At 40.9% G+C, this 19,055-nt stretch overlaps 1 protein-coding gene across 1 annotated transcript in view; it reads right to left on the bottom strand.

Annotated features, from left to right (window-relative positions):
• Window positions 1-19,055, bottom strand: part of PSMD1 (proteasome 26S subunit, non-ATPase 1) — a 72,729-nt gene that overhangs the window by 16,036 nt on the left and 37,638 nt on the right. The window contains exons 17-18 of the mRNA XM_065639773.1: window positions 9,444-9,558; window positions 6,375-6,491 (exon numbers count right to left, since the gene is read on the bottom strand). Of these exons, the coding sequence (XP_065495845.1) occupies window positions 6,375-6,491; window positions 9,444-9,558 (232 nt within the window). The remainder of the gene's footprint in view (window positions 1-6,374; window positions 6,492-9,443; window positions 9,559-19,055) is intronic.

Raw genomic sequence — 19,055 nt, 5'->3', positions numbered from 1 at the left:
GAGGTTACCTCTCTGAGCCACAAGCGTTACACCCAAGAGCCGCAATGCTGCTTGGCAGCCCTCACACACTTAGTGAACACTTCAGATCAGGACCACATGTGTTCTGCAAAATAGTTCTCAATGCACATCAACTCATCGCATTGTGAAAAACACAGGTGCCCTAAAGGCACAGACACTCTGTGGCCGATACCTTTCCTGCCTTCACGCTTTCAGCCACTAACCCAGCTGTATGACTTGTCACCTCAACTCCTTCAGCACTGATGGCATCTAATTTGAGTTTTAAGCTAGTCTGTGACAGCAAGAGACACTAACATTCATACGAGCAAATTGCGACCTGCTAAACATGACTGTGTTAAAATTACTTTTATTCGTTTCACGTAAACGGACAGCCTCACAACCATGAAGCACCTGAGCAGCCAGTCAGTTTTAAACAGGAGCAGCAAAGCTGAACAAAACAACAGTTGTCCAGCAGAACAGGAGGCATTTATTAAAACTGACATGGGAAAAACAGCAGCTATTTCCATTTTTCAGTTAAGTCCAACAATTTGTTTGCTAATATTAGTTCTCTATTCACCAATTCCCTATTGCATTAAAAAGTTTTATTTATTAGTTTTTAGTTACTAGTCCCTGTCCTCCCAACATTTTCTTGCATTTATTAAAGGTAAGATGAAGGAGCAACATACATTTTCAGGGCAGCCACACAGACGGATGTGCAGCAGGGAGATACTACTGCACACAAAATACAGGGTTGATTCTGGGTATACTGACCAAACTCTGCTCTTGCTTCACTCCATTAATGCTTTTTCATGCTCTCCCAATTGTTATTTATAAAAGCTTACAGTGAGGTTTACACTTTTGACATAGTTTGTTTCTTATGCCTGACCTTTTGTACACTGGAAAAATACCTTAGTTTGCATTTGCAACCTGGAATGCGGCCTCGTGCAGTATCAAGGGCAAACCACATGTAGATCAGGTGAAGCAAACCCCTCAGATATTATTTGGGACAGACACACAGAGACACAGAAGCAACATGCCAAACTATTCCTCTGGCTGAGTGGAGCAGAGCAGTAGGATTCCACTGCCTCTGTTTAGAACACATCATTCCCGTGACTCCGGGCTTAGCTTCTGGGTTTGGAATATTTCTAAACACAGATGGATGTTACAAAGCTCCTTTGGTGGACTGTAATGTAGAATTTACACCGTAAAAAATCTCACCGGGACACTGGTAACTGCAGCGACCGAGGGACAGAAACCTGGCTGCTGAACCTGAGCACATCAAGTGCCACCTCTGCAGGTGACAGGGACAGGTTACAGCCTGGAACCTGCAGAGAGCAGCATGCGATGAACAAGCGCCGAACAGCTACAGTAAGAAATAGTCCTTACACTTATTAAAATACAAAATATGTAGTGCCATAGGAAGAGCGTTCTGCTTTCAGATAAATTCTGCATACCTGCGCAGCGTGAGCCATGGACCACTGCCGACCCTGGGAAATGGATTGAGAAAGCACGCCCTAAAATTGTTCTATCAAAGCGTGGGGGACTGCCCCACCTGCCTGAGGAACCAGGCAAACCCGGACTGAAGGACGGCCTGCATGCTCATTCGGGCTGCTCCTGTAAAGCGAATACTTCACAAGAATGGATTTTTGACAGGAGCAGGCCCCAGCTGTAAAACCTTCCTTGCTGCCGGGGAAAGCCTGCTTGGGCAGCTGCAGTGGGTCAGGAAGGTATCGTCCTCGCATGGAGCGGTTGCTCCATCTCTTTGGAGAAAGCAAGAGCGGCACAGATAAAAACTCAGTTCTGCCTTTGCCTCCTACAGAATGGAGCAAAATATCAACAGACAGCTTAATTTCTTAAACAGTTGAAACAAAGTCTGCTGGAGTTTGTCTAGCAGAGCCCTTTAATCTGCTACTATTTTTCCTGTAAACCACAGCGGTGAGCAGATCCCAAACTACTGAATAGGCTTATTTAGTATGCTATGAAACCCACAAGCTCTGTTGCTCCCCTGAAATCTTCAAGCACTATAAAAATTTTATAGCATTTGGAAACGCTATCAAGAAATTTATTTGGGCGACTTCCAGGAGGAACACTAAAACATAGGCAGTGACTCATGTCAGCTTTACCAACAATACACACACAGCATTCTGATAATTAGTGCATGCCGCCGATTCCAAATGAAGCCAAACGCGCAACCTTGGAAACACTGAGGAAGCAACACAGGCTTGAAGATACAAGAATGATACAGCACCATTTCCTACCACAAACCTGAGGGGCTGTCATTTGTCACTTATCGGGTTGTTTATAACTCCTCCCTCCACCAGTCAACATGCATGCACATGAAGCCCATGAGAATTTTAAGAGTAAGACTCAGTAAGCAGTTAACTAAGGGCAACAGTGACAGGTGATGTGCATGATGCGCTTTTTGCAAATGCAAGTTCTTAAGAATAAGAGTATTTAGGAATCCATTTCATGCAATTTATCTTCTCCAGGAGCTGAAGTTACTCTGCGTACGCTTGCTCTCTTGAAAGAGCATCCAGTCTGCAGAAGCATCTGACAGTAATGGGCCTACATGAAGGAATGCAAAGATGCTACTAGAATATTGCAAAAATTCTTGCATCCTAGTATTTCATCGAAATGAGGCAGCGGGAAAGAGCAATTTGGTCCTGGATTTTTCATGGTATCTTAAAGATAATAGGCCAAGATGATCAAAGGAGGATGAAGGAAAAGCCTTGACCTTGCTGATTATCTTCTCATTTTGCCACGATGACTATCCTAACAAAAACCAGGAAAAAGTAAATTCAATTCAAGATGTTAGACATGGAGTTGTCTCCAAAATTGCTGTCTTAATTGCTCTGCAGGTCACAAATATATAACGAAGTTGCCATTGATTTCTGTTACAATGATCTCATCACATCTATAATTTAGGATTCCATTTCACAAAATAAACTTGTTATTGTTCTATATCCTGCACTAATATGGTTCTTAAATGTATCAACAGAAGTCAGGAAAAATCAGGCTGGCTGCACATGGAGGAATTGTGTTTCAACTCCAAAGAGGTCAAATCGGCTTTACACAAGACTTGCTATCCCCTTTGGCACTTAAGCAACTTCCATATAATGACAATTCTTAAACTTTTTATTTAAATTTAAACTGTTTAAATTATTTAACTACAGAGTGAGCACAACAAAGAGGAATATGAATAGAAAAGAAACAAGAGAGCAAAGGTGATTCGAATACATAGATCTGCGTTCTCTCTGATAAAAATGGTTTCTTCTAGACCACAATAGTTTGATTCTTAAATCTGTTTATTGCTGACATTTCAGCCTTGCAACACTCAGCCCAAAACTCTGAAGTTAGTTTTTTATTCCTGAAAAATCTAGAGTTTCCTTTTTCCAATAACTGTAAATACTTCTATTTTTTTTAAAAAAAATGCTCTTAAGCCTTGTTTCCTGTTTAAACTTTTAAAACAGACCTATTAGCCTACGAAGAATTGATGCAGCAGTGCTAAACGCACTTTGCAATTACAACCCCAACCAGTAGCAAGAGAGGGCAGCCGGTATCAGAAGCACTAATGGTTCTGCAACAGATTCTGAGCAGAAAAGCCTACGGGAAACTGAGGCATTTCCATGAGCATTTCCATGGTCACTTATTTGTTGTGCTCAGGTGAACACAAACTTTAGAGCCAAGCATGTTACTAGAACAGTTTGAGCAGCAGATTACTGTCCATTCTCCATGTCTCCGATTCTAAAGCGCAGGGAGGGAAGCAACAGAAAATTCTTAAGACAGAATTTATGTAAAATCTCTCAGGAAGAAAGACAAAGCACAGCAACTGCTCCATCTCCTTAAGTAATATTGTTTGCTACCATCTTCATCACAAATTATCACCAGAGAATTTAAAGTCTTTCTAAGCCAAAGCATACAAACAAGAAGTCTAAAAAACCAAAACTAACCAAACAAAAAACCAACCACAAAACAAAAACCCAGAAAACACAAAAGGGAAAAATAATTACAAGAAGCTGGTCAGACTATATGCCACCACCTTTATGAAGATCACCATCTCTCACATGCAAAGCAGCACAGAGTGTTTAGCAGCAGTGAGATGACGATATGTAAAATGTAGCCTCTCTGTAATCCCACCAAGACCATAAATACGGCTTGCGGGATATGAAATCCATCCCGCTCCTCTGACCCGCTGCTTATCCAGCGAACACATCAGGTTAGACAGACACTTTGGCACACGCTGCACCAGTGTGCCATTTAGGAATTTAATCACATCAAAATATGTCACTGTAATCCAAAAATGGCTTTTTTCTGAGCTCTACCCTTCCACATCAGAGTAAAACAATTTTTCTTTAGACTGGCAGAGAGCTCAAAAAAATTTTCCCATGGATAATAAATAACTTAATTGGTAACATATTCCTCAAAATATTCCTTTTACTTTTGAGCAAGAAACTACGATGGTTCTAACATTTGGGGAGTTAAAACAAGTAGAATTGATATATTCTGTATTTAGTTCCTGAACTAGCAGACTATTGCAGAGATTCATTATTAGTTTACAATCTGTAGTTTTTTGGAGGGGTTTTGTTTGTTTAATATCTGCAGTGTTTCTATGACTGGGTAATGAACTGTATCTATACTATGTAACACCACACAGGTTTTGGCTCTGAGAGGCCTTTGCCATAAAGCTTTTTCAGATCCTCTCCCCATTTTTAAATAAGCCCCTGAACCCCAGACGATACATCCCATCCTGTATTTCCCGGCCAAGTATTTTAATCAACCATTTAACAAGTCTAGGGTATTACACGTACTTCTGAAATCAAGGCCTGTTTCAGGAAAGAGATCTGACTTATTACACACCTCAGATGATCTGTATTTTTTCTGGCTGTTTTCCTGTCTGCACTCACCTTTAGGAGACACAGATTATTTCACCTTTTATCTCAAAAGGGCTGAAAACCCAACAGACTCAGCAAGTAATCCACAACAGTCTCAGACATCTGACCGATTCAGAGCTGTCTGTAATTCTCATCCCAAAAGGATTACGGTGCTTTGCAAATTAAAATTAATTTATTCTCACAATGCCCTTTCATAGAAGAAAGTATCATCCTTATTTCTTTCGGGTGGGAAACTGAGGCACAATAGGGCTATACAGATTGCCCAACATTAAAGCAGCGACAAACGATTAAACCGGATTTCCTGTACTGAGGGCTGGCATTCCGAGCACCTGGCCAAGGAAGAAGCAATAAAAACAAGTATTTTCTTTCCATAGAAAGATAATTTAACTTCACATTACAGAGCCACCATATCTTGGAAGATGAAGGGATCCAACAGAACTCTAGTGTTCACTGGCTTATTCAGTTGCACCACAATTCTCATAACATAAACAACGCTCCCAGATTCTGCTCAGTGAAAACTAACTTTTTAAAAATTATTTTTTAAGAATTCAAAGGAACAAACTGTCTGCCAGTAAAACTTCATGTTCCGTGACTTGGAAATACCCAAACACCTGTATTTGTAGATCTCCTTTGCTGACTTTCCCAAGTAAAATTTTCCACTGGACAAAGAGGGTTTTTTTTTCCTTTCTCCCCATCCAAATGCAGTAAAAAAGTAGCTGTTTTTACCACAGTTCAGTTTCTAAAATGACATCAATAAAAGCCACCCATATGTGACAGAGTAGTCAAGTACCAGCTACAGCTCTGCCTCAGCACTCAGAGCAGATGAAATGTGGAACCTCAGAGCATCTATTAATGCTGACTTTTAGTCTGTACAAATGTTTGCATATCATCATCTGTCATATATTCACAGTGCAATCTATTTTTAAAAGCTAAACACAGCATGTGCAATCCTTTTTGCCTTCTGAGCAGAAAGAAAAACTCCATTAAAAAATGTATTTGCTGTAAAGCCACTAAGCCAGTTGTGACAGCAAAAACCGTTTCATCTGAAGGGTGTAAGACTAGCTACAAAAGAAATGCAGTTATAGCAGGACTTCCCTACATTGCAGCCACATCTGAAATTAAGTTTACTATCATAAAACACTTATCTGCTAAATAAGCGTTCACAAAAATCTGTGCGTACGGGCATCAGTGCGTGTCAGTGGAAGACAGTCACTTCCACTGCATTACAAGATGCCTTTAGATCTTTTAAGAAAGAGCATTTATTCCTGAAACACCTGGAGTTAAAATGCTGCCGTCTACCAGGCGTGTTTCTATCAGCACCATCGCTCCTTCATCGCAAAGTGCTGATCCACGCAGGAGCTTCCTGCGGGCCATCCAGCTCTGGCTCTTCCCAAGGCACCCACGCGCTCTTGCCAAGCACGAAAGATTCGGCATCCAAGACCATTTTTCGCCTACCACACCGGTATGCGAGGTATGCCACGTTACCTTTGGGCAGGTAATCTCAGTCTGCTGGATCATGATAAGGGCAGATGCAATCAGAGCGCCTTGACGTACATAGTTCACAGGATCGTTTGTCATTGGCTCAAGCAAATTAATTGCTTCCTAAAAAAAAAGAAAGAAGCAGTCACAAAGTTAATACTATTATTTTTAGTTTCCTAGGATTCAGTACTCTAGTGTGAGGTTATCAGATTGATACTCTCAGATATACTTTTAAAAATATTTTGTCCATTCCTGGTAAACGAAGCAGAAATTTTTTTTGTGGATTTGCAGCAACTGGGAAGAAAACGACTCCCAAAACCAAATAACGAGTGGAACAAGATCTACCTGCAGAAATAGGGCATCAGATAAACAACAGCTGTTGTAAGCAACAGAAGCATTCAGCACATTAGAACTACTGACCTGTCTTAAACAGTACACATAAATGATTTGTGCATTTTCTTTGCTATTCTTCCCAACAAAATACATCAGCGTTACCTTCATCTTTTGCTTAAGGAACAAATGAATCAGAGATATCAAACAATATGTTGGAGGTTATAAAACGAGACAGTAAAACAACCCAGGTCCCAAATTCTTGTCCTTACACTTTATTAATAGAACTTGTAACATTTAGCATGACATGAAAGCATTCATTTCAAACCTACAGTGAGGCTGCCTCCAAGTACCCATATAGTACATCTAACTTACTAAAACATTTTGAAACACTCTATTGCTTCTTCAAATTCAGTAATTTCCCAGCTGAGAGCAACAGGAACATGATCCACTACGATCTATCAATAAGCACTCCTGCAGTCGCTGGTTATAAAAAGCTGTGGGAGAGTCTATTGTAATAAATGCTGCTTAGTTGAACCCGAGACCAGCATGTGCAATTTTCAGGCATCTCAGACTAAATCTCCATTTACAGTTCCGCCACTTTGCAAGCCATGACTTAAATAAACATAGAATTATGACGGATGCAATTAATTTCTAACCATGCAAGTCCTCAGCGCACGTTACACAGGACAACTGAGCTCATCTAAACTCACACAATTAAAATGAGATCCCTCTCCTTCCTCAATTTCCCTGTGCTAGCTGCAGCCCTTACCTCACCTCTCAGTGAGCTTTTCCAGCTCAATAATTCAACTTTTTTGCTGCCGTTATGTGGGTCAGCATTGTGCGAGTTTGTGTCTGAATCTGCGCACTAGGGAGCTGGGCATGAGACAGAGCAAAAGGTGGTAGGAAGGACCAAGACGACTCGTTTCAACAGCAGCAAGTTGTTGGTGGGTTGAGCCAGCCTGCAGCAGCCTCGCTCTTCAGATCTAAGCAGAATAAACCTCAGACAGCAGTTCGTACAGCCATGGGCTGCACAGATAAATTGGGCCAGTGGCAACACAGGGGCTCAGAGCGCACTGGAACAGCATGTGAAGCAAGCTGTTAGATACTCTTAGGAACAGGAGAGGTAACAGCCATTGACTCCAAGACACTCAAAGAGCTTTTCATCTATTATGTGATCTTCTGATTACAGAAGTCAGACAGAATCACTCAGCAGTCTCTTGTACTGAGCTCTTGCTTGTTCACGCTTAAACTGAGGACATGAGCAAATGCAACTGAGTGCGTTGAGTCTCCCAGCACAGACCCCTCAGGGTGTTACTTCTGTCAGGGTGAGGATTTTAAAAAGCAGTTGATCTTATACAAAACACTATTTCTAAGCACCACTTCTAGAATAATATCATGCCTTCGCTTAGGCTGCTTTGGCCAATTGAGCTGTCTTGAGGGCCGTGCTTCTCCACCTGAAGGTGACTCACTCGTTCAACACCATCTATAGAACATCCACTATGACAAAAAGCTGAACTTTCCCGTCTCCAAAATTGAATATATTTGTGCCTTCAAAACCCACTAATATAAGCTCTGGGAGACATGTCTACATATAATCAGATGGTCTAGGTCTTTATCACTCAACGTATCTGGAAATAAAACAGACTTCTTTGTACGACTAAAAACATTTCCACTTAAATCAACTTGTTAGATGCAGCACCTTAAAAGTAATTAGCTCCTTGATTCCGCCTTCCGCTTGACAATAAAGCAACCTGGATAAAAATAGGACTTTGGGTTTGCTTTCAAGCCTGCATGCTTCAGATACTAAAGCCAGCAGGCAGAACACCTCAGCATCTGAGCACTTCACAACACAAGGGACATGCTGGGGAGCACTCATGTGCAAGAGCCACAGAACAAGAGCTTCATGCCAGCAGAAGAAGGGATGACACAGATAAGCACGAGATTTATCAAAGGCTCAGAAGCACAAAATATGACTTCCGCACGCACAGTCTGTGCACCAGTTTTGAAACTGTGATGCAGTACCTGTACAGATTATACACACAAGTGGATGAAGTAGAAACCGCTCATCCCAAGCTTACTTGCTGCTTACTGCAGTGAGCACCCACTTCCACAGCAGAAGCAGGAACCCTTGTACTCTAAAAGGTCCCTGCTATCATCTGTGATAATTATCCTTCGCTGACACTTAGAAAGCAATAATAAAATTTACTGGCTGTGAATTATACAGCTGAAACTACAGTAACATTCATTAAATTTCATTGCTCTTGGCTTTACTACAGGGATCTTCCATGAATTCTGTATCGCAGAAAAGAAGAAAGAGGCTAGAAATTATGCAAAACACCTGCTGCTTTCCTGTCACTGGCACTCCCTTGTTCCCCCTAAAGCAATCTGTAAAAGATCAACTCCAAGGGCAAAGGAGTATTGATTTTGGAGTTCTGAACATACATTTAAAGTTCAGTGGCAAGTTGACAGTAAGAAAACCCTAAGAAAAGTTTTGAAGACAAAATTCCAAGAATCTGGCAATAATGTATGAAACATTCTTCTACTTTATCTATTCTGCACAAGCAAGAACAGAACCTCTGTGCCCAGGACAGTTCAAGAATCTAAAGCAGTGCCCTAGTCCAGCTGGCTAACAGTGTGCATGTACGAGAAATCTGATCTCTGTGTGTGATGTTTCTGCACAAACGTGTCTGTGGAAGGAGAAAGCAGAAACAGTCCTGGCAGCAGATGCCTTCTGGTGCTCACCTTGTTTCCAGTGCCTGCACAGCAGATACCCAAAGCCATGGCAGCCCCATAACGCACATGGGGATTGTAGCTCTCTGACAGCAAAGAAACCACGCTCGGACACTGCTCAGGAGTCCTGAAGAGAGATAAAAAAAAAAAAGAATGTTATAATCATTGTTCTTCAAAATATGGAGACTTCACTCTGTTCATACTGGAAAATCTAAACGTGTCCTGCCACATTGTGTGTTTTGCCTTTCTCAAAATGTAACCAGAAGGATGGAACAAATGGACCAAGAGGAGAACAGTGAAGTGCACAAACAAATAAACTTCCCAATCACTGCAGATATCACACACAGTTCCCACTACCAAAATCTTCCTTTTTATTCCACATTTTCTGCCTTTAACAGATTACCCAACAGAATGATGTATCTATTGAGACTGAGGTCTTTATCTCTAGAAATCATGCTGTTGTGACAAACTTTCCACTATCAGAGGTTTGCTCTCCATGAGACACACGGTACTAAATCTCCCATCGGCAGACACAAAACCCAATTCCAGTGTTCAATCAGCCTTCAAGGTTGGTGGGTCCCAAACTCCCTTTCGCAATCACTGCTTCTGCCGACTCCTCCTCACCCCCACCTACTGCTGTAAATCAAAGCATGCGAGGAAATACTGATAAAATACACGTTTCCAACCAGTTCATCAGCAATGTCTGCTGCTGCCTCCTTACAATATCGCGCTGTGATGTTGCTGCCTTTTAAGAGATCTGAAATGGGAGTACACGCTCCACGCCTCCCCAGCTGGGAACCTGTGTCCTGTTGATCATTATAGCAACAGAACTTCTAGCCCAGCGCTCAGAGAGATGAAAGGGAACCCTTAATTTCCTACGGCAAGAAGCACGTGTTGCTAATGCAAACAGTCTTGTGATGTTGCTAGCGCAACCAGCCTTGCGAATTTTGAGTATTTCTGAAGTAGGGCAGAACTCGCTTACAGGTGTGGATATATTAATTTCCCTCCTGTCTTCAGAGTCATATTTATCACTCTGTTAATTTTGATACAATACAAACCGCTCCATAATATCGTACGCTGCCAATTGCAGGACTTCTAATGCAGCCAATGCAAAGTTGTTTGTAAAATAAGCCTCTCTGCATTCTGAACTCATAGGCACATCCATCACAGCTAATCTGTTAAATTTACCCAATCTCATGACCCCATAAACACAACAGCAATGCAGGACTGTGTTTGGCAAGTACATGCTCATGAAGAAGAAAAATGGGAAACTATAAATTGCAAGTGATTTAATTATGTCTGTTTTCAAAGTGCTCATCATCTGGTTTCCACTCCATCTCTGTCTTGCAGCCCAGACTAGCTTTTTAATTGTCACGTTCACAATCCTAAAAGCAGCCTTGCAAGCCATTTACTTCAACTATAAACTGATTTCAGACTGAAACGTACAAAGGAAGAGCAAAGAACACCTTAGTTTTAGCTTCCCTCCTTAGGTTTGCTATACTGAGAGATGGAGGGCGGCGGCAGCTCCTGTTGTACACAGGAAATCCAGCATCATGTAAGATCACTAAGTGTCCAAGTACTCAACAGCTCAAGAATCAGCAAAAATCACTATAGCATATGCTCCAGCATTGGTTTTGTTTAAATGAATACCTGAATGATAGAAAACAGAAGTAAAAAGACCTTAAGCAACAAAACTCCTTTTCTTCTTTCACTGTGAATGGGGACAGAAGACATGCTCATATAACCACACACTCGTCCTTCAGTTATACTCTACATACAAAATCAGTTAATTTCTATTTAGCTATTATGTCTTCCTTCTTCAACTCTTTCCCATAGTCTCCTCTGACTCTTCTTTCCAGCCCTCTCTCCTGCTGCGGTTTCTGGCAGACAGGCAGCACCACCGCACAGGCTCCGGTCACCTCGACCATCACTGGAGGGACCTGAAGGCACCAAGAGGCTCCTCAACCCCTCGGCAGTAACGGCAGCAAGGACCCAAACCTTCGAGCTCAAACCCGCTTCCAGCAGCCTCTTCCTTTATGAGTCTTCCTAAAACATCCGCATGCGGAAAGAATCCCGTCTACTGCCACCGCCTTAACAAAAAGGCCAAACAGCAGGAAAAAAATACACACAAGAAGAGGGGAATAAACACAAAGTTGCTGGAAACTCTGCAGCCATGCTGATAAATGTTAAGAAAGGCGGAATTAGTGGGAAACCAAACGGTTCTGTCCTGCAAGCGAGCAGTACAAGTGAAGACTATAAACTAAAAGACACATTTAAAACTACCTGTCAGTCTCATACTCAAATAACAGCTAGGATGCTGACAATGTTTTTAAAAAATGAGCTGATGTGGAGATGAGAAGTCACAAATGCTAAAATAAATGAGCCCAAACATTCAGCTGCACAGAATCCTTCAGCTCTTGCACTAAGACTTAACACCTTTGTGTTATCTTTACTTCAGCAAGTATTAAACAGGCAGATTGTGAGCCAAAGAAGAGAAAAACATCTTCTGGCAAAGATGTGATTATGCACTTCGAAGCATTAATAAGTAAATTCGTGTTCAGAAAGCTGAAATTTATAGAATCATTAACTTGGACACATCTTTGTGTTTGAAGGCTCAGACGTTCCAACACAGTTGTTATTATAAAATCAAGATTAATGCACACTATTTGATTTTGGAATTCTTAGCCAGATTTACATTACTTGTGGCCATTGCTTTAAACGCTTTGATTTCAAATCTATCCATAAAACGGTCAAACATTTTGAAAGGGGGCCCTCCATAAATCCACTATGGGAGTTAAAGCTACTTAACAGGTCCCACCACTTTCCTCAGTAACAGAGTCTTCTCAAACCCACAATCTTCAAAAAGTGTCTTCCCACTTAATGGAGAACTAGAAGGCAGGAGCACGAGTGGGTTGAGGAAGCTAAAAAGCCTTGTAAAAATGCTCATCAGAGGAACAGGATTTCAGCGCAAAAGAGCACCGCTGGCACCAATGCTTAAGCAATAACATCTGCTTGCTTTATGGCTGAGACACTTTACAAAGTCCTACACGCTGTTGCCAAAGGTTAGCCCATATAAAACCCAACCCACACTTCATAAAATTCATAACACAAAAAACAATGCTGTCAAGTGATCAAAAGAAAAATTGATATATCGGAGTGGTTACTGAGTAGAAACCTCTGGTGGGAGAGGGCGAGAAGTCACAAAGTATGAGAAAACGTTAAAAGCACTACTAAAAAAAGAGTAATGGCTGATCAGAAGTCACATTCAGCAACAGGCTACTCTTAGTCCTAATACGGACATCGGTCGTTACTACAAGTTAAACATAGAAGGTAACATCACATGAAATACCAGAACAACATCTGGAGATTCAGTGGGCAGAAGTTTCAACCCGAGACACAATTTCCACCCTCTCTTAAAAGTCATAGTAAAAATTCTAAACCTGGAGTATATTTAATATATTTTGAGGAGAGAAACAATGTACCATAGTCCCTTAGTCTGACCTTCCCATAACTCTGTCCGGTAATTCCATCTAAAAATTCCTACATTAAAGCCTAAGGCGTGTCTCTAAACTGGGCTGTATAGCTTAGAAAGATAGGCAATGTCTATTTTTAAAAACCAAATTATCTTTAATGCACTGGTTCCTTCCTTTTTTCCTAACACTGCTTTTGCTCAAGCAGTTTGCTTTTGCAATTACATTTTACTACAACAGAAAAATGACGACAGAACAACAGCCTGATTATTTCCTTCATTTTCATCTGAAAATTGCTCAACCGCTCCTCCATCAGCCATCAAAACACAGATGTCAGTGAACCCAGGCCCATATACAAAAAACCAGCATCACGACCAGCTTTAACGCTGTTCTCTCTGTTACCAGAAAACTAAATAAATCAAGAAGCCAAAAAAGCCTCTACGTTTCTTTGACAGGACTTCTGTGCCATAGTCAGCTACTGCTTTGTTTCCACCCTACACCAGAAGTTTTACTGCTGTGATATATGGGCTGCAGACGAAGGACTTCATCCAAGATCCATGCTGTTTGTTTCAGAAGTCGTTAAGAAAACCAGGAAGAAAAAGAAAGATACACAAAAACATTAATGAGAGATTCTCAGGAAAACATACTAGCTAGCATTTTATTAGTTTTACTCGCTGTTTTCTCTCAAAAGCTCCACGAGAGACAAACACACCAGGTGGTTAAGGATTTTGAATCTTCACTGAAACCAGAACCAGAGAGAACACAAAGGAGCTACTTAACTTCTACCCAGTGACCTCAGCCTTAGGCTCAGCTTTGATCTCTTTCCTGGAGATGTTAATCTCCTGGACAGAAATAAATATAAGTGACATTTATATAAAAATAAGTATTGTATTATAGTATGTATAAAAGCTGATACTTGGCTTCTAAGTGCCCAAGAATTTCTGAGAAACCAAAGCAAGCTTTGGATTCTTCATTACTTCCATAAAGAGAGGAAAGTTTTTTCTTAAACCTTTAGTGCAAAAATTCACAAAATAAATCCTAAGAAATCGATTCTTGCTAACGCAGACTAATATGAACAAAACCACCCAGATCAGCTGGACACAGAAGGTAGTTGGTTTTCCTTTCAGTCCAGGACGCTGACCACGTTCTCCGCAGCGTGCAGTGAAACCTGAAATTCTATTTCCTTTCACCACCAACCATTTCTTACAGCAGCTCTTCTAGGACTCTCTAAGGCACAGAGAATGGTCCTTTTTCTGAAGGTAATGACAACTGTAACATCTGCAGATAAAAAAACCCCTGTAGTTCTCAGTAGGCTTGGCCTACCAGAGCCTTACTGAGCTATTGGAAGTTGCAGAACACCATCAGGTACATTGACTCTGCTTAACAACCCACTTGAATCTCTTCCCCCAAAAGGCATGCAGCAACACCACAAGACAAATTAAAAACTCAGATTGCCGTATCTTGAAGTGTATTTCTTTAGTTCCTTAGATCACGGCCCAGTCTGAATCACATCCAAATACCTTTGTGCAGTTTATCTCCAGTTCTGTAAATCAGACATCTTGAAGGTTAGAGAACTATTGTCATTTCTGTTTATATTTCAGCAATATTTGAACATGAGAGCCTGTATATGTATAAAATGTAGCATAAATAAATAAACACAATACTGAAAATAAACCATCACATTGGTCTTGTGATGGAGACTAAAGATGGAAACATCTGAAGCATCACTAACATACACTTATTTTTTAGTCTAAATATTTAAGGACTTTACAACTCAGTGAAAAATGAAATGTCAGAGAATTAAAGAACAACATCAAGTATATATTTTAAATTCCTCATTAAGTCATATTTCAAGGATTCTAAATATTTAGGACTTTCTAAACTACTAGACATGAATTAATCATTTGATACAGGACCATTTCCACAAGTTGCTTTGGTAGCACAGTGATAGACAAAAAAAAAAAAAAAGAAAGAAAAAGCTTAACAGAAGTTTCATTTCATCCATGAATGAGTTAATAAAAGAGGAATGCAGATATCTAGTTGCACAATTTGAAGTCATTTCCGAAGGAGGTGTGCGTAGCAGAGGGGGGAAAACATAGAGGATTGAAAACCCACAGAGAAAAAAATGCAACAAATGGACATATTTCAGAGTGGACTAAGCACGGGTGTAAAGCCCATCTCCTTCTCTCTAGACAAAAAGGATCCGAGTTATTCCCATGCCGGGAATTTCCTGCAATTATCTCACATGTAACACAGCCTCCTTCTCCACGGTGTTTTTCTCTGAAACACCTCCTGGCTGCCCAGGCAAGACTTGCTGAAGAATGAGAACTTGCAGGGGGTGGCGAGTGCTGCCAACCCGGCAGCGGCTGAACAAGAGGGATGAGCATCGGGTGACCAGCACTGGCACCAGTGTCAGCTCACGTCTAATGTACATGTGGCTCCATTCGAACAAAATAGCACTGGCAATTTGAAAACAGAAGTAAACAGCAAGGAGTGGGAAAAGTAACTCTATGAATGGCTCAAATACTCCAGTTACGGTAGACCAGGAGAGAGGTCTAGCAAGATTTAGGGTTTACCGCTCATTATCACGGGTGAAGAGCTGGACACGGGGCAGGACAGGGGCCTGCACAAAAAGCCTGGCCAGGAGCTTGTGGTGAAGAACCTGCTGCGGATCTGGAACAGATATTCAACAGGAGGGTGAGTTTCTCAGAAATGATTCAAACCTGGGAAAGTTCAAAAAACATCACAGAAGGCGGATAAGTTTTCCAGCCGTCTGAAACGAAACCACGCACCAAACAGACATGTATGCTATGCAAGCCTACATGCGACTAAACTCATACCATCTTCCTCTGAAAGTTCCTATGAAAATTCTGTTTACAGCCGAATTTTAAAAAATCATTTCCTTTTCAATTAGATATGAATGCGTTTATAGAGCGTTCATCAGAGCAATTTGCACGCAACAGCACAGTCTTCATCTGGTACTTCGTGGAAGTGCCTCCTCCCTCCCAATTTATTTAATTTAGCCATTCTAGTGGCTAAGGAGATGATTTTGTCATATAAAGTGCATTATAACATCCACTGAGGCATTCCACAGAAGTTGGAACGGTTGATTTTCACTTGACCAAAACAAGTCTTTACATGAGTAACCAACAATAATGCTTCTCAGATGGTAAGATCTGTAAAGAAAATTTATGAAGAGGCAATACAGAACTCGAGTTGACAAAATTCCACTTCTGTAACACTGATACTTCCTCCACACTGAAGTGACAGAGGGATAGTGTCTACTGCCATGTGAAAGAGAAAATGTGAAGAGAAAAATACAAAACTAAACACCAAAAAAAACCAAACCAAAAAAACCCAAACAACACCAAAAAAACCCAAACCAAAAAAAACCCCAAACCAAAAAAAACCCCAAACCAAAAAAACCCCAAACCAGCTCTTTCAAGATAATGCTTCAGTTCCAACACAAGCTTGCATCAGTAACCGATGCTGATGATTCGCAGATGGCTCTGTTCAATGCACTGCCTATTTTTTTCCCCAGAAGTTTTAATTCTATTCTTTAAATTCAGAGATGAGACATGAAGATCTATGTGGCATACACCCACAAGCAGACCACTGAAATGAAAAAATTAATCTGTCCTTTATGATACTTTGGTGGTTTTACACTGGAACCTTTCTTTCTGTTTCAGATGCAGACATACTGCAAATAGATCCATCTCCATAAAGCAGTAATAATTCCAGCTGCCTTTCAACAAGGAAAAAAAAATAGCTCGAGTGTCAATAATGAAGGAAAACAAGCTTCATCTGTACAATCAGAAAGAGGGAACACTGGCTGTGTTTAATCCAATGGACATTTTGGTAAAGACTTGGTAATGTACAGTTAGATTAATGCCAGGAGAGCCTTCAGGATTTATAAAATAAAACAGAAGCTGATTCGACATAGCTTAGCTTAAGGAAAACTGAATCCAAATGCTCCTTAGCCCAGTACAGTATTGCCCTGTCGTGATCTCTGCTTTTTGCATGTTTTCATGTGCTCTTCTCTCAGTACTGTCAAGGGTGACAATGGGGAGGTGGTCAGATAAGGAAATAGAATTACCATGGATTAATCATGGATTAATCTTTATTTTCTACTATATACTTTTCTGAAGAATAAAGATATCGAAAGATATCAAAAGTCAATTGTAAATGAACACAGACTGGAATCTTACCAAAGGTTTCCTTTAAACATGAAAAATAAGGAACAAGTGAAAACTACTTTTCTAGGAATTCTATTGTATGACCCGAACACACTTTAAATCCTGTATTTCTATACATTTCTGGCAGCAGCTTTCTCTCTTTGGCCCCAAAGTAGCTGTATCCTAAGGATACAAATGCCTTTTTTTAAAAACACATATAAATTGATGCACAGTTCAGTGAGCAGCCAACTCCCAGCTCAAGCCTGGTGAGCACCAGCAACTCATGGAACGTAAAGGCCGGTGACATACAGGGGGTCAGACCATGATCTCATGGTCTCTTCTGGCCTTAAACTGAAGGACTCAATTACATAATTGTCCAGCTAAAGTCCTTCGAAGTGAACGTTATTTCCATTTTAATGCAAAACTGTAAGATGAAGCTAGAGACCATACACACATCTGACTGAAAGTTGGAAGGTAACAAAAAACAACAAAATATGATAATAAAAAGCAGCTGCATGAAGAAAGATTTAAAGTAACGATGCACACACTTGAACTAGTGCGCTAGACAATACTTGTATAAAATTAGTAAAGAAAAAAAGTGGAGTATTTGCAGGGCAGCAGAACTTTTCAGGGTTAACTGTGCTTCCGTCCAGCAAGCGAGCGAGCGCGAGCCAGCAGGCACACACGGGCTGTGGTGCGTGGAGCTTCAATCTCGAAAAGCCAAGGGTCGTTTACAGGATCTGCACATCCTGATACAGCTACAAAGAGCACGCACTGGAGAACTGAATCAATTAACCCTCTCTGGCTCTCCTCCAGCCAAACCCCCACTCTTTCCTTCCCTGCTTTTCGAGCACTGGAGCTGGATATGCCGCAATGAGCCCACCGGCAAACGAGGGCAGCAGCAGGCTGAGAGCTTTGCTAAGGAACAAAGAGAAAACTGCACATGGACTCTGCTAATCACTTAAGTCATCAAAAGAATGGAAGAGAAAGGACAGCAAAAAAGAACAAGCTTGTTTCTATCTTCTTTTTTAAACGTGGCAAGAACGATTCTTCTCCTCCATTCAAGAGTTGAAGAAAATACCTGCGTAAGAAATACAGTTTTCCCAAAATAGAAATTCTTCATCTTGGTCTTAGAAGAAACTTAAGTGCTAAACAAAAGTACACAAAGAGACAAGCTTTAGAAAAATTATAAAAAACAAAACCAAATGAACAACTTGTTTTCCAGAAAGCAGTGAAAAATCTTATCTTAAAATCCACCCTGTGATGAAAAAGAAAATTACAAAGTATCTCCCTGGATAAAAAGCAAACTCTACCAAAATGCAAGAGAAAGAGGTAAGGCTTTCTTCACCTGAAAATTGCAAAACATGAGATCTTCTGAGTAACTGAGTGTTCGTTCAGATTAGCACCGTGACAGCTGTTTCAGCCTGTGCGTGCAGGGGGAAATGTAAGCGTTAAGTCTTCAGCAGAGTTGAGAGAGACAGAAAGAGAAAGAGAGAGGGAGAGAAAAGGCTGTGCTTAATAAAAGCCCTGCTCAGATTACAAAAACAAGTGGTTTACTCACCCCCCTCCCTCCAAGTAATGGGTAAATTTAGATGTCTCAGTTCCATAAATCTTTACGGTACCCTTGAGAGCGTCACCAGTGTTTTATTGTCTACGGCTTCCTGACCCTCACTTGATAAATTAGGAACTGTAGACACTAAAACGGAAATCTCATACATCATTTCTCAAGATATTTTTGGGGTGACCCTCTGTGGAGAAATAGGATTCTTAATAAGGGGAAATATGGGACCTGCCATCTGCCTACGCACACGCTGCTGGAGACGAGACACTCGGGAGAGGAGGAGTTGCAGATACATAACGTGAGCATCTGCCTTTGCATCAGTTTGTACTTACAAGAGCAAATCTACGTACGCTGTATCTAAAGGGAACCATTTGGGATCCATATTCATCTATCGCTTTTTACGGCTGCAGAAAGCGGG

Source organism: Caloenas nicobarica, chromosome 8, assembly GCF_036013445.1.
Source record: "Caloenas nicobarica isolate bCalNic1 chromosome 8, bCalNic1.hap1, whole genome shotgun sequence".
NCBI classification, from domain to species: domain Eukaryota; kingdom Metazoa; phylum Chordata; class Aves; order Columbiformes; family Columbidae; genus Caloenas; species Caloenas nicobarica.
The sequence above is the reverse complement of the archived record's forward strand: the minus strand, read 5'-3'. Positions and strand labels throughout refer to the sequence as shown.